Below are 17,200 nucleotides of genomic sequence, written 5' to 3' on the forward strand. Positions count from 1 at the left end.
TTTGGTTGGAATAAATTTAATTTCATCTGTCTGTAAACAAGGTGGTTTAAAAGTTTTATGGCATTTCTTTAAATGCATATTAAATCAGATGAGTTAGACTGTATCCCAGATGTAACAAAAGTGCAGGGAAAGAAATGGACAAATTAACAAGTGTTTACAGTTTGTACATGATACACAAGACAAAAACAGAAGCAAAATTCTAAAATGTCCTTACAGAAGTGCCATTTTGGAGGAAGTAGGACCTTTATGTCAGTTAAAACCCCTCTCACGGCTCCATACTGTCATATGGCACAGAATACATATGAAGCTATCACAAATAGAGCTTGCTTCATTCTAAAGAATGCCATCTATTATTCTTTAGTACAAGGAACTTGTATTTTTTTATTATTAAAATAGACAGTAATGTATTTTAACTGACAACCAGGTTATACACGTTTAAAATAATACAAAGAAATGTAATGAACTGTTTCTGCAGCAATGTTCAACAGTTGTTATTCTCTGGGTTAATGTTTGTCAGCAGCACTATTTCAAAACTACCAACCCCCTTAAAACGATATATAGAGATAATAATCCAGCAGCAATGACATCCTCAGACCTGCCAATGAAAAGAAGCTGAATAATGAGACTGAAAGTGGTAGTCATCTCAAGATAAATTATGTCTAATGTTTGGGGTAAATATGTAACTGCAATTGGTCCTATGAAGACAAATAAACCACATCAATATAAGGGAGATCGGCTTCATGATATTCCCTGTTGATTGGCTGACCAAGAGCCTGTATTAAATAAAAAGTGACCAAAACTAGTGGTCTTATTGTACTAGGTAAACTGTTGGAACCTCTACCGCAGGCTCTCTCATCTATAGGGTTCTGTAGGGTCCTAGGGCTTGTTCAGAGGTTGCTTGGGGTTTCATGAGGAATTTCTACCTCTCTCATAAGTATTTGCTAATGCCAATTAACATTTTAGCCATCTGTAAGTGGGGGACCACAAATGTAGTGTAGTGACCCACACACTAAAGTACCGTTCGCTGTAATTATATAAATAGTAGGGGTTCCCTGAGGGTTCCTACATGTAAAAGGGATGAGAAAGGCTTCTCTAAGGCGATGGTCCTCTGAGAAGTTCCTCCCTCTGCGGCTGTCCCTGCCTTTTGACACACTCGTCACTGAAGACAGAATAGCTTGTAGCAAAGTCACAAGATCCCAAAGTACCTAAGATTTTACACTAAGTCGATAAAGTAGTAATCTCTTTTGTTCAACCAGTGGGTTAAACTAAGACCCAATTCCCCAGACGAGGTGGATGGGGGAACTCCTCCCGCTGAGATGTTTTCCGTCTTTCCTGCTGTCAGAATACACGGATCAGTGCTGCCAGATCGTGTGGAAGTTTTCCAACAGGCTGGTTGTACAAAAGTCAACTGGTAGATCAACTTCTGGACAGCCAGCCTGGCCATACATGGATTGAAATTCGACCAATCCTTGCTGAACCAGATTTGATCCATGTATGGCTGGCTTAAGGCTGTTCATAGCTCCTTACACTTAAAATCTTTATTAGTTCCTTCAAAAATAAAGGACATCATATTGGCATGGCGCTTCTAGTTAAACAGGCATCTTAAATAAGGTTTGTAATGCATGTCATACATCAGCCATTATTTAGAAGTGTACATCAGGATCTATGATCAGCCAACATCCAAATTAAATGTCTGGCAGACAGGAATAACGTTTACACGGATGTCAAAAGATCACAGCATAACCAACAATAATGAGAAGATATATTTGAAGGGAGTATAAAATTGAATATTATGCTACTTATTCTGATATGGGCCTTTCATTAAATATAGCCATGAATTAATAATACAGAAAGAAATAAGTTATAAATATGCCCCAAAATGTCTCCATCTACAAAAAAAAACTTATTATGTGCTGCAAAACAAGGTGGAAGATTCGGAAATAAAGATTTCATAGGTTTAAAGAGAATTTTCCCACCACAACCATGACAAAAGAATAAACTCTAGCAAATGGCTTTAAAACGTTTATTTAAAAAAATGATTTGGCATACACTCTAGTGTGAGAGAAAGATGATATTATTTACGTTATTGCACTAAAAACGCACAAGCGTGTCCTTCCGAGCAGGCGCTCACCACAGATAAATGCCAAACCATAGGCTTGTGGCACTGTAGTCTGCAGTTATGATTACATACAGGAGGGTAAATTTGTAAGACACCAAAAGAAAAAAAGGTAAAATTGCTTTACAATAACTTTAAAGAGTAGCGAAAAGTGGACCTAGTGTTTTTGTAAGTAGTGATTTCCACCTGTGTTTGAGCAAAGGAAGACTAAGTTGAGCTGTGTATATGCTCAAACTGCTCAAAACGCATCAATCCAATGGATGTACAAATTTGCATCAAGCTTAGTGTTTTCTTGTGCACCACTCTTCTCCCCCCTTATATATCTAGCTGCTACCCATGCCTTGCTGCAGTCCTGCTGACTCAAGTTACTAGGCTTCTACTTACTATACTAAGCCCAGACTTTGTACAGGACAACACTAGCATGTGCTTAAGACTTGTGCTGGCAGAAGAACAGCACAAACCAGGAATATCTGATGGCAAACTGGGTTTAAGTTACATTGCTATCTGCTTTAAAGTGAGGCAACTACATCGTACTTTAGAAGAGTACGCATTAAAACAGCTTTAATTGAGGTACAGTTTGTGGCAAGGTGTACATTCAGTGTACCTAAAACGGTCTTAAGACTGGGTTAAACCCCCACCCTTTTACCACCTGACTTCTAAACACAATGTTAACATATGGGTCAGACACTCAGTATACCAGCCTATGCGTACATAACACTGAAAAGCCACGCGTTTCACATTACGGGACTGCAATGGGTGGTACAGAAATATAGTAAACGCCAACAAAGATTATGGTTAAATGAAAGACAAACTGTAACTATATTCTACAGTCTGGTGGACAGACGAGATGCAATGTAAAGTTATAGCCGGCAGGAGATGCTGCTCAGTAGTAAAGCCTTTGAGGAGGGTAAAAGCAGTCAACAAAACATCCTGTTGGGTTGTCCTATTATGGACACAATTTGCCATGATAAATCAATTGCTTAAAAACACAAAAAAAAAAATTAAAGGAAAAAAAAAATGTTTAAAGACAACAACTTTCCCCACCAAAATAGGGATACAAAGGAGACACAGGATCATCCCCATCACCCATTTTATTGCTAATAAAATTTCCAGATAAAGAATGCTTTGTTCATGTAGGAAAGTTTAGTAGCAATGTTTGTCTGTTTTCCCCTAGAATGTAAGTTGGCCTAAAAGCTAAAATCCCATATCTCTCAAGTATTTCGCCATTGCGAATGCCTTTTTATTCAAGCCGCCTCCGTGGACTCCTTCTTTGCCCATTGCGAAGACCAAGACTGTAAGATAAAAGAGAAGAAGAAATCAGTTACATGTATGTGCTACTGCAATTCAATTTCAACACAGCCTCTAATACAATATGTGCAGCCCATGAAGACTAATGCCTCGTACACACAAAGAAAATGATCATCTTTTTTCTTAGGTTACTAAAGTTAGGAAAGTTCTCGTATGACAGAATACAATGGAAGTGATGTATTCTTTCATTTTCGAGCATGCGTGGTCTTGGTCTTCTATTTAGATGAATACTGTCCTAATTCAAAGGAAAATCATACGTTCTGGTATCATACGAGAAAAAAAGTTTGTCCCATTGGAAAATTTCAGATAAACTGTGGCGATTGGCTCTCGAAAGCTGTCTACTAGCGATCATTTTATCGTACAATTGCTTCAAAAGACAATTTTCTGACTGTGTGTACTAGGCATAACCGAGTCAGGTGCTGTCTGCAGACTAAAAAACACTTTAAGGTTTGATTTACACCTATGCATTTTTAGTACTTTTCCCATTTTGCCGATTTGCACTATAGTTCATTTTACATGGCTTCCCATGAAAATGCAAAAAGCACAAAAAATGCATAGGTGTGAATCCGGCCTAAATGCAGGCACCCCCCTGGTCTTACAATAATTGCACTTCCTCCAAAGCACAGGGGTGGCTTTAGGTTACAGAGACAAATCACAGACGAAGGGAGCTCTTGCACCTTATAAAATGCACTGCACAGGGCAATCAACATTATGAGTTGGCATGAAGCATAGCACACAGCACTTTAGTATGCGATGGAAGAAACAAATCCAGTGCCAGCCTCCTGTGCAGCAAGTTATACTTGAAATGGAGCACAGAAGGTATGATTGAGCACATTCTTTCAGGACACTGCCTTGGTATTGTGCACACTTTGGGCTAGATTCAGCAATGAATTACGCCGGCGTATCTATAGATACGTCGCGTAAATTCAAAGCTGCGCCGGCATATCTTTTTTCTGTATTCAGAAAGCAAGATACGCCGACATTAGCCTAAGATCCGACTGGCGTAAGTCTTACACCGTCGTATCTTAGGGTGCATATTTACGCTGGCCGCTAGTTGGCACTTCCATCTTTTTCAGCTTAGAATATGCAAATGACCTAGATACGCCGATTCACAAATTTACGTACGCCCGGCGCTATTATTTTACGTGGTTTACGTTAGGCTTTTTCGGCGTAAAGTTACTCCTGCTATTAGGAGGCGCACGCAATGTTAAGTATGGCCATCGTTCCCGCGTCGAAATTAGAATTTTTTTACATCGTTTGCGAATAGGGCTGGACGTAATTTACGTTCACGTCGAAACCAATACGTCCTTGCGGCGTACTTTGGAGCAATGCACACTGGGATATGTACACAGAGGGTCACCAAGAATTAACATAAAACACGCCCCCTCATCTACATTTGAATTACGCGCGCTTACGTCGGACCCATTTACGCTACGCCGCCGTAACTTAGAAGGCAAGTGCTTTGTGAATACAGCACTTGCCTCTCTAACTTACGGCGGCGTAGCGTAAATACGCTACGCCGCCTAACATTGCGTGCCCCTACCTGAATCTAGCCCTATGTTGGCTGCTGAAGAGTACACTAGATTGTCAAAAGTATTGGGACACCTGCCTTTACAATGGCATCCCAGTTATCGTCTGTAGGGTTCAATATTGAGTTGGCCCACCCTTTGCAGCTTCAACTCTTCTGGGAAGGCTTTCCACAAGGATTCGGAGTGTGTCTATGTGAATGTTTGACTATTATTCTAGAAGAGCATTTGTGAGGTCAGGCACTGATGTTGGATGAGCAGGCCTGGCTCACAGTCTCCCAACTTTGTGGGAGATTAATCGACAACTAAATCGATAAAAAATAATCGATTACAATTTTTATAATCGATTAATCGGCCAGTAACATAATAGGGTTAGAAAAAACAAAATTGTCCCTTTATAGTACAAAAAATCAAATCGCTACTGTAAATATCACTTTCACTGTCCCACAGTAAAAAAATGAACCCCTTACAGTAGCGATTATTTGCTCTTTGTACTTATTTTAGTTTTTTTAACCCCATTATGTTACTAACCATCTCAGGCCGGGGTCACACCTCTGTTTTGGTGCTTTTTGCAAACACACTACAGTTCATTTACATGTTTTCCTATGGGACACGTTCACATCCATGATTTTTTTTCAGCTCCTGCGTATTTGGAAAGAGCAAGGACTTTTTAACGCAAAACGGTGCTATTTTGTTTTTTTTTGGTTCAATATACTTCAATGGAGAAGCTGCAGAAAACCATCTAATGTCTTTTTGCGGCAATTTGTGTTTTGTAAACTGCCCAACAACAAATTGGCCCCCCAAAAAAAATATATATATATTTTTTTTTTAAAGCTATTATCCAATTAATCAAAACAATAATCGGCCAACAAATCGATTATGAAAATAATCGTTAGTTGCAGCCCTAGCACAAAGCAAGGTCCATAAAGACATGGATGAGCAAGTTTGGGGTGGAGGAACTTGACTGGCCTGTACAGAGTCCTGACCTCAACCCGATAGAACACCTTTGGGATGAATTAGAGCAGAAACTGTGAGCCAGGCCTTCTCATTCACATTAGTGCCAGACCTCACAAACATTCCCATAGGCACACTCCTAAACATTGTGGACAGCCTTCCCAGAACAGTTGAAGCTGTTGTAGCTGCACAGGGTGGGCCAACTCAATATACAATATAGTTATATGAGCTAGTGATCTGCCACAGCTGGATAACTCCCCTGCCAGTCAAAAGCTGTACACTCACTACTTTACATTGTAGCAAAGTGTCATTTCTTCAGTGTTGTCACATGAAAAGATAGAATAAAATATTTACAAAAATGTGAGAGACTTTTGTATATATAAAAAAATGAGGGTTTGGCAGTTGCAATCTTTTATGTTACACAATAGTTTCAAGAAAAAATACAACATACATGAATTTTAGTGCAAACACAATAATATACCCAATTTCTTAGTAACGTAAAAATATGGGATTGCAATGAGCAAGTAGATACCAAACGTGTCAAGCCTTAAAATTGTGCACACCCATTAACCACTTCCAGACCGCCGCATGTATATGTACGTCGGTAGAATGGCACGTACAGGCACATTGGCGTACCTGTACGTCCCTGCCAAGACTTGGGTCCAACCGGGACCCCCCCCCCCCCCCCCGCTACATGCGGCGGTCGGATTCCCGCGGGGAGCGATCCGGAACGACGGTGCGGCTATTCGTTTATTGCCGCTCCGACGCGATCGCTCCCTGGAGCTGAAGAACGGGGAGAGCCGCATGTAAACACGACTTCCCCGTGCTTCACTGTGGCGGCGTATCGATCGAGTGATCCCTTTTATTAGGGAGACTCGATCGATGACGTCAGTCCTACAGCCACACCCCCCTACAGTTGTAAACACACACTAGGTGAACCCTAAGCCCCCTTTCACACTTGTACGACTTCAAAGTCGCACGATTTTACCGCGATTTCGCGGCCGCGGTTTTACCGCGATTCGTGGCTGCAATTTCAATGAATGCCTGTGTAAGTGGCATCAAAATCGGACCAAAGTAGTGCAAGGACTACTTTGAAGTCGGCACTACTTAAAGTCGTGCCAGTATGAATGGTAGTTATTGAAAATAATGGAGAACGACTTGTCATACGATTTTGCAGTCCAAAATCGTGAGACAAGTAGTATAAGTGTGAAAGGGCCCTAACTCCTACAGCGCCCCCTGTGGTTAACTCCCAAACTGCAACTGTCATTTTCACAATAAACAATGCAATTTAAATGCATTTTTTGCATTGCAATATCCCCTATTGTGTAAAGGCTATAAATTTTGCGCAAACCAACCGATAAACGCTTATTGCGATTTTTTTTACCAAAAATATGTAGAAGAATACGTATCGGCCTAAACTGAGGGAAAAAAATACAGAGACAACAACAGACAATACAGAGTACAGAGACAACCTCATTTGTTTTCTGCTACTGCTGCTTTCAAAGTCCAGTTAACAACCTGGGGGTGGAGAAAGAACACCACTGTTCTACAATCTATAGAAAGTGATGTCATCCACCTGACAGTGCTGTGTAAAACTCACATTTGGATAGACAGAAAGTCAAATCCTTGGCAGGCAAAACAACTCCCATATATATCATCCATCTGTGGACTTCAGCTTTAAAGTATATATAAACCCTCACCTTGTAAAACAACCCATTCCGTTTAAAATATAAATGAAAGGCAAACCATTTATGTTGACATCTATTAAACCATCAAATAGGTTTTTTTTTCTTTTCTTTTTACAAGTGTTCACATACCCTCAGTTCTGAGCTGCAAAATGAGCTCTGAGAGGTAGGGGAGGAGAAACAGCAGGACACTGAACTTCCCAATGAATGGATGTGCAGGGAGGGGGGTGTAAGCATTAATCTGATCATTAGAGGAGGAGAGCAGGCTGAGTTCCCAGCACAGTCAGAAAATTGACCATGCTGTGCTCTCGTGCCTAGTGTGGTCAGTTTATATTGGAAATCTGAGGGACTGGCAGGATCACCAGGTATTTCACACAAAGGAAGCAATGCAAAGAGAACAGGATACTTTTTCATACAAGTAGCAGGCACATATCAGAAATATGAAATGTTGGTTTAACTTGTTTCTCGGTTTAGTATTTAAATATAAATCCACATAGAAGGAACCATACTTGCATGTCACAAAAACAGTAGCTGTGCCTTCTGATTAGTAGACCTCTCTCCTATTGTAGGTCAAGGAAAACAAGTGTTTCTAAGTCTAAAGACACTTTTCAGCAGTCCTTAACCACTTGCTGACCAGCCGCCATCATTATATTGCGGCAAGTCGGCTCGTTCCCGCAAATCGCTTTACTGGTACGCAAAAAATGGCCTGTCATTAAGGGGGTATATCCTCCAGTCCTTAAGTGGTAAAACACTAAACCTCTTCCTGACATTTGTGGGTTTCAAGTTAATATCGTTATTTTTTGCTAAAAAAATTACTTAGAACCCCCAAACATTATATATTTTTTTTAGCATAGACCCTAGAGAATAAAATGGTGGTTGTTGCAATATTTTATGTCACACTATTTGCGCAGCAATCTTTCAAATGCAATCGTTTTGGAAAAAAAATACACTTTAATAAATAAAAAAAAGAAACAGTAAAGTAACGTGAAAGATAATGTTACGCTGCAATAATCGTGATCTTTAGCAAAAAAAAATTGTGATTCTGATTTTGGCCAGAATCGTGCAGCTCTAGTATTTGATAACCTCCGTTTTTATTTTTTGCGCTATACCCGTGTCCGTGAACTCAGAGAAATGGATTTTACGGGGAGTACAAAAATTCTATTTTCTCTTCCGTTCATGGACGGACACAGCAGCATCTTGACCTTAGGGACGTCCCCAAGCACTCCGCACTCCTTAAAACGATATCTTTATTCAGCAAGTGAAATCCAAAAAACAACCAACAATGTTGCAGTCAAAAAGAAGTGAACAAAAGGAAAAGGATGGCTGACATGTTTCTTATCGTGTGATGCTTACTCGTAGCTAGTTGTTGAGTGTGGTGCTGGCTCACAGAGGTGGAGTGAAGCACAATTTGCACTATTAAATTGGAATGGCATCATTTTGCACAATTTGCACAGAGAACTTTATGTATCATTACAGCATATGCAAGAGGATGATTGGAAGTTGCACTATAAATGGACACTATTGATGCTGCACTTTAGAGGAACATTTATATTAGAGTAGTACCTTGAATGGACATTTATGCCTCATACACACAATCCGATTATCAGATGATAAAAATCGCTTTCGGATAGATCGTTTGATAATCTGATCGTTAGTACACAGCTTTCAACAGCCGATCACGACCGTTTGTCCAACAAAATCCGAAGGAACAAACACGAAAACTTTGCTTGGACGGCAGCCCATCGTATGACAATTGTTTAATCAGTACAGTATGAGTCCGCTAAAAAATCGTTAGACACATACCACGCATGATAAAAAAACACGAACATTAACCAGAAGGACGCAGGGGTCACATGTATTTGACATTTCAGATATGTAGCTACGCACACCGGAACGTTTTTCTAGAATCGTACGACAAAATTCTTATTTTTCGTAGAGCACATTTTGAACTGTTGTATTCGATATTAGTTTTATGCAACAAAATGCGAACGATACGTCGTACGATAATCCAAACGTGTGTACCAGGCATTGGATTGTATTGTAAAAAACACATTTTAGTTATTGTTATAGAGCAGGGGTCTCAAAACAATGGGCCAGTTTACTGTCCTTTTAGGAACCGGGCTGTGCCCAGTGTGAGTAGAAAATGCTCTGGGAATAAATGCCATTGGCATTAGTAGGAGGAATGGTGCCCCACTGCTGGTGTCAGTGGGGGGAAAAGTGCCTTGTAACAGAGGTGGGAATAGTACCTATAGGGCCGAATATAGGCAAGCAAAGGGCCACATCTGGCCCCGGGCCACAGTTTGGAGACCACTGTTATAAAGCACTGTAAATTGAGTATATTTAAAAGTTACAATGTTACTGTAAAATCATTGTGAAGCTGAAATGCTTCCCTCTACCTGCAGCAGACTAATGATATCATCCTAGGCACCATTTCTTGAAAGAAACTCAGCTTCACTAAACAAGATTTCGGTAAGCTGTGGCCACTCAACCTGTACAAAATCAACGACAAACCATACAAGATTACCTGTGATTAGGGACAGATGGGTGTCCCTAGACATGGAGAGTCTGTGTACAAAGAGGTCTATCGGTCCGTCACTATGTGTAAATCACCATGCTCCTTAAAGAGGAGTTCCACCCAAATTTGGAACTTCCTCTTAACCCACTCCTCGCCCCCTTACATGCCACATTTGGCATGTCATTTTTTTGGGGGGGCAGTGGGGGCTTCCTGTCCCACTTCCTCCTTCCGCCGAGGGGCTGGTAAGGCGAATAGCTTAATCGCCTTACTGCAGCCCCTCCCTGTAGGCGATCGCCTGGGACACATGACAGGTCCCATGCGATCGCCTGTCCAATGAGAGAGCGCAGCGCCGCTCGCGCATGCGCAGTGGGTGCCCGGCCGTGAAGCTGTCACGGCCGGGTGCCCACACTTAGGATGAAGACGCCGGCCGGGGAGAGGAGTGGAGCCCCGGCCGGCGCGTCGCTGGAACGTGGAGCAGGTGAGTGTGTGTTTATTAAAAGCCAGCAGCTACACTTTTTGTAGCTGCTGACTTTTAATAAACACAAAAAATGCCTGGAACACCCCTTTAAAAAAACAGATTCAACATAAGAACAAGCCTACAGTCCCTATCTTGTTTGTAACCTGCGGAACGCCTGTATATAAATCCTGAACAATAATCATAAAGTATTGTTGTGAGAAGAGTCAGAGGATGTAGCTAAGAGAAAAAAAAGATTTTTTTGGGGACATTTAGAAGTGTTGGTAGTAAGTATGAAGTGGAAACTAAAGTGTGATGCCCGCAAATACAGCCTTTTGAAAGCTGTCATGAGCAGGACCAGAGAACCCATAGGGTAAGGTGCTTATTTTTGTTTCACAGATACATTTGGTACGCTCTATACAATAAATGGTTCTAGATTTAATGGTAGACTATAGTAACAAATAGGAATTACAACCTTTATGGTTTACAAGTTGCAATTTAATTTTGGAATTCAACAAAGAAGCCAATTGTGTTGGAAAGGGAATAAAACAACAGCTGCTGTGTCTGTTCTCACACTTGAGAAGTGAACTCACAAGTTAAGTTAGCAGCAGCTGCTGATGTATTGTACCTACACACACACACTAACACTATGGGGCTGCTTTGTGCACTCCAGCCCAGCCACAGATTGCCCAATACATTTGTTTATTATATGCATTTGCTTCTAAAAAAAATTAAAGGAGGAGAAAAAAAAAAATTGTTGACAACCTCCTTAAATTATTAGCAAATGTGTTAAAAAAATATTCCAGGTAAAATTGAAAAAAATTGTAAAATTGTATGCTAAAAAAAGTGAAGAAAAGTCATCATGAGAGAATTATGGGGTCTGAACAGCTTCTTGTAGGTAACCCATGTTCGCACAAGAAAAAGAAAAGAAATATGCTACATATGCATTATGTTCCATTGCTGCCACCAAAAGAACACATACAGTATATACACTGCACTACAAACATCAGGAACCACATTTTGGGAAAACCCAGATAGAATACTAAAAAGTATTTGTAGTAAATGCGTGTTTATTAACCAGAACACACCCAATATACCTTAATTGCAATGCACTGCGATGGAATATGCAAATTGGGCTGCGCTGGCAGGCCATTCAAATGAGTAGCCTGCTATAACATCAGGTGTTAATGCATTGCACCGGATTGGGGAGGTCTGAATGGGCAATATAAGGTTAGGTTCACCTTTTGGAACATGTTCAAATGTTCCGGCCGCATTTAGTCTGGAACATGTAAATTGTTCCAGCTCCTGCCACCAGAGCAGGCTGTATTCCCAGCATAGCTAGTTAACTGACCACCGTGTGTTCTCCTGCTTAGTGTGGTCAGTTAATAGAAAAGCAGATAAACAGGCAAGGACACCAGGGATTTTACACGAAAGGAAGCAATACAAAGAGAACAGGATACTTTCTTATACAATACATGGTACACATAGGTGTTTGCAGCCTGTTTCATTAGGGTGTGCACCCCAAAGCTCAAACACACGTCCCTTTCTTTGCAGCCTTAGCTGCACTGGACAGTCGATGAATGGGAAGTGCTCTGTGCTGAGTGGCTTCCTGTTCATTCACAAACTTAAGCATAGTAAACACTGTTTACTATGCTTCAGTAATGAATGAACATAATGCGTTTAATTCAGAAATGAAGGGGCTGGTAAATTCCCTGCAGCAGCCTCGGGCGGGAAAGGAGGGAAGCTAGCAGCACTGTGGGGTGGGGCAACAATAGGGGAGAACCCAGGTAGTAGGGGTAATCGGTACGGTACATAGTAATTAGGAACACCCCCTGCACACATATATGATGGTACAGCAGGTACTAATCAGGAATATGAAGTGATGGGGTAACAAACGCTTTAAGCTTTTCCAGAGGTGTTTACAGGGAAAATAACAGGACACAGGTAAAAGAGTCGTTGACAATATAATGCGGTCCTGTCTGTAGTAACAGGTAGCAACATTGCAAAGTGTTACACTATAATGACAGATCCCTTTAACCACCTAAGACCCAGACCATTTTGCAGGTTAACGACCTTACCCCTTTTTGCCATTCGGCACTGCGTCGCTTTAACCACTTAACGACCGCCGCCTGTAGATATACGTCCACAGAATGGCACGACTGGGCAGATGGACATACCGGCACGTCCTGTACATCTACCCAGCTGTGCGTCACGGGCGCGCGCCCGCGACTCGGTCCGAAGCTCCGGGACCGTGGGACCCGATCGCCGATGGGGTCCCGCGATCGGTCCCCGGAACTGAAGAACGGGGAGAGCCGCATGTAAACATGGCTTCCCCGTGCTTCACTGTGGCGGCTGCATCGATCGTGTCATCCCCTTTATAGGGAGACACAATCAATGACATCACTCCTACAGCCACACACCCCTACAGTTGTAGACACACATTAGGTGAAACATAACCCCTTCAGCGCCCCCTGTGGTTAACTCCCAAACTGCAACTGTAATTTCCTCAATAAACAATGCATTTTAAAGGCATTTTTTGCTGTGAAAATGACAATGGTCCCAAAAATGTGTCAAAATTGTGCGAAGTGTCCGCCATAATGTCGCAGTCATGAAAAAAATATTTTTGGGGGATATTTATTATAGCAAAAAGTAAAAAATATAGATTTTTTTTCAAAATTGCGCTCTATTTTTGTTTATAGCACAAAAAATAAAAACCGCAGAGGTGATCAAATAGCACCAAAATAAAGCTCTATTTGTGGGAAAAAAAGGACGCTAATTTTGTTTGGTAATCACGGTGCACGACCGCACAATTGTCAGTTAAAGCGACGCAGTCCCGAATCGCAAAAAGGGCCTGGTCCTTTACCTGCATTTTGGTCCGGGGCTTAAGTGGTTAACTGACAATTGCGCGGTAGTGCGATGTGGCTCCCAAGCAAAATTGCCGTCCTTTTTTCCCCACAAATAGAGCGACAATTTTGAAAAAAATTCTATATTTTTTACTTTTTGCTATAATAAATATCCCCCAAAAACCTATAAAAAAAAACGTTTCCTCAGATTAGGCCGATACGTATTCTTCTACCCATTTTTGGTAAAAAATAAAATAAAAATCGCAATAAGCGTTTATCGATTGGTTTGCGCAAAATTGATAGCGTTTACAAAATAGGCGATATATTGCATTTTTATTTTTACTACTAATGGCGGCGATCATCGATTTTTTTCGTGATTGCGACATTATAGTGGACACATCGGACAATTTTGACACATTTTTGGGACCATTGTCATTTTCATAGCGAAAAGTGCAATAAAAATGCATTGTTACTGTGAAAATGACAATTGCAGTTTATTAGTTAACCACTAGGGGGCACTGTAGGGGTTAAGTGTGACCTCATATGTGTTTCTAACTGTAGAGGGCGTGGCTGGACGTGTGATGTCAGTGATCGTCTTTCCCTATATCAGGGAACAGATGATCACTGAGACTGCCACAATGAAGAACGGAGGAAGGTACACACACAGAGCTTCGGACCGGGTCGCGAGCACGCCACCGGTGGCACGCTCGCGACCCCATGGCTAGGCTTAAAGAGACACGTACAGGTACGTGATTGTGCCCAGCCGTGCCATTCTGCCAACGTATAGCGGCGTGAATGGGTCCTTAAGTGGTTAATGAGTTGTTACAATCATCACAAATGGGTAATTTGGCTATCTAACCTATATCCCCTCCTGGAAGAGTACGCAATGGAGGGAATTGATGTTCCATAAAATGTCTGTCCTCCAGACTTGTCACATGTTGCAGCAAGTTCTAAAGTATTTAAAGTAGTTATAAATCTCAGACATGAACTATGAACAAAGCATATGCCTCTATAGTGTGTGCTTGTCTCAATTAAGAGCACTAAATGTCACAGAGAAAAGGGAAGAGGGACCTCCAGCTGATTGAAAGCCTCAGCTGCTCTTAGGCAAGCTTTAGGCCTCATGCCCACTGGACGTTTTTACAGCTGCTGTTTTTGGCTTTAGACGTTTTTTCTACAGTCAAACTCTCCAGCATGTTATCCTATGTGTCCATGCACACATAGGCCGTTTATCAACTGTTTTTGGCGAGTGGGTTCGGAGAGGAGTTTTTCAGCTGTAAAAATGCTCTAACATCAAAAAACGCTGATGAACGCTCACAAATGCGTCTCACCACCGTTTCATCTCTGTGTATCACTTCACTTGGTATAGATGAAGGTTTACAACCACTTTAATCACTACCCATCTACCGCACCTATACTGCAGCAAGTTGGCCCGGCTGCACAAAACGACATACTTATACAGGCACACCGTGAGAGCGTGCGTGCAAAGGTCTGGCGGACTTGATGTCTGCCGGCCACTTGCGATCGCTCCAGAGAGGTAGGACGGGGATCTGTCTATGTAAACAAGGTGGATCCCCATTCTGACAGGAGACAACGTGGAGATCTGCTGTTCCTAGTGATCAGGAACAGCAATCTCTGTGTTGTCCCAGTGAACCCATCCCCCACACAGTTAGAACACACCCAGGGAACACAGTTAACCCTTTGATTTCCCCTAGTGTTAACCCCTTCCCTGCCAGTGTCATTTATATATTGATCAGTGCTTTTTTTTTTTTTTTAGGCACTGATCAATGTATTAGTGTCACTGGTCCCCAAAAAGTGTCACTTGGGGTCAGATTTGTCTGCCCCAATGTCGCAAAAAATAAATAATCTTGGATCGCTGCTATTACCAGTTAAGACAGAGAAAACGTCCATAAATCTATTCTCCATTTTGTAGATGCTATAACTTTTGCGCAAACCAATCAATGTTCGCTTATTGTTTTTTTTTACCAAAAATATGTAGAAGAATACATATTGGCCTAAACTGATAAATACATTTGTTTTATTAACATTTTTGTGTCAAGAATCAAAATCAAGAATACTAAAAAATAAAAAAAGGTTTCCCTTCAAGGACATAGCCATATTATTAATTGATTATTATTATTATACACATAAAAAGGTCTTACCTCTGACAGCTTTGCCTACAGCAATGTTGTATGTTGGTTCTCCGCCTTGACTTTTTGTCCTGATATCCATTGTGAAATCATTATCAATATACAGGCTGTCTCTGATCACCGAGCATTTCTTTCCTCCAACAGTAAGACCATTAGTGAAGAATCCTTCTCTATCCTTTCCTATCAGTACATCTATTTCTGCAGGCTGCAATTTCAAGAAAAAAAGATTGGATTTAAGTGAGTTCCAGAACACAAAGAGGAGCAGCACATCATACCAACAAACATGAGAGAGAGAGAGAAGTACATATACATAAAACATCACTGAAGTCATAACTCCAAGAGACCACGCCTTCACCAACAATAAAAGTCACAGAAAATACATTTTGATTATGTATATATGCAAATTAATTGAGCGTTTTTTTATTTCTGCATATCTTGAAAAAACCAACAACGATAGCTTAAAGGCCGTTTCTGGTTCTGAGTAAACAAACAATCCTCACAGTTTTACTCAAACTTGTATTTACCTAGAGCTTTAACTGTGAGACACCTAGGCTCTCAATGACATACAAAGATACAATGAAGTAATGCTTAACAACCAGATTTCTCGTTTTATTGTGGTTAAAGTGAAACAACACATTTTTAGCATGATATGTCTCTTCTACAATGCACACTGAGCTGTGTATCCGCAGTTCATAATACCGTCTCAGCATGGTGCCTGTATAGTAGGATGAATTAACTTTTGCACGTGATTTACATCATTCCATGCCAGTTATGAGTGGAGGAGATGTTGGCGGTGACAGGGGACCTCATAAGACGCTGGACCACTGTTGAGTAGGTGTGAGACAGCGGCTTTAGTTCCACTTTCAAACGGCTGAAAAACAAAAATTCTGAATAGCTAGCACATCTTTGTCTTTTTTATTTTATTTAAAAGAAGGTTAAGGGTACTTCCTTAAAAGTTCACCTAACCCACCCTTTCCATCCCACCTGCCATATTATATACTAGAAACCCTCATCCCAGAACCTGGTTTGTTTTTTCAGAGGGCTAGCTGTGATATTCTTTGACCACCAGCCACCTGGTTTATATTCCAGCCAAAATCCTGTTCAATGCTGACCAGGTTAGTGCAGTATGCCCTCCTACATTTGTAAAGGATCATTTCTGAAGTGCCTCCAGTCTTGGTCCTATACAAGCGTATGAGGACTAGAGGATGTAAACAAAGCCATTGCTTGGGGCAGGCTTCAAGCAAGAGGCTATAGTGGGGGGTTATAGAAAAGAGCAGGTCAGGGAGGGTAGGTTAGTGTACTTTTACTGAAAGTGCTCCTACCCTGCCTTTAATTGTTACTAAACTCACAACAGTAAAATCAGTCTGTATATGCAGTAAACCATGCTTGTTATACTCACTGTGGAACCTAAGGGGTTGATCTTTCGCATTGTGTAAAAAGGCTGTTTGATCCCATCTTCTCTGATCCTCCCCTACTTTTACTGTCCCCAATCATCTCCTGATAGTAAAGAGCCTTAGGGGATCTCTGCACATGCTCAGGTTGGTGTGTATTGCTAGTAAGTTGTTGTTGTTTTTTGGGAGGGTGCATGTGATCAGCATAGGGCTAATTAGCAATGTCAGAATAGAGGGTCAGGGGTCATGCAGCCTCATAGG

The 17,200-nt window shown here is 41.2% G+C and overlaps 1 protein-coding gene across 1 annotated transcript in view; it reads right to left on the minus strand.

The window, feature by feature from the left end:
- PFN2 (profilin 2) overlaps positions 1 to 17,200 on the minus strand; it is a 45,479-nt gene continuing 28,279 nt past the window's right edge. Inside the window, exons 2-3 of the mRNA XM_040349148.1 lie at positions 15,561 to 15,753; positions 1 to 3,408 (exon numbers count right to left, since the gene is read on the minus strand). Coding sequence (XP_040205082.1) covers positions 3,311 to 3,408; positions 15,561 to 15,753 — 291 coding nt within the window. The 3' untranslated portion in view covers positions 1 to 3,310. The remainder of the gene's footprint in view (positions 3,409 to 15,560; positions 15,754 to 17,200) is intronic.

Source organism: Rana temporaria, chromosome 4, assembly GCF_905171775.1.
Source record: "Rana temporaria chromosome 4, aRanTem1.1, whole genome shotgun sequence".
Classification (NCBI taxonomy): domain Eukaryota; kingdom Metazoa; phylum Chordata; class Amphibia; order Anura; family Ranidae; genus Rana; species Rana temporaria.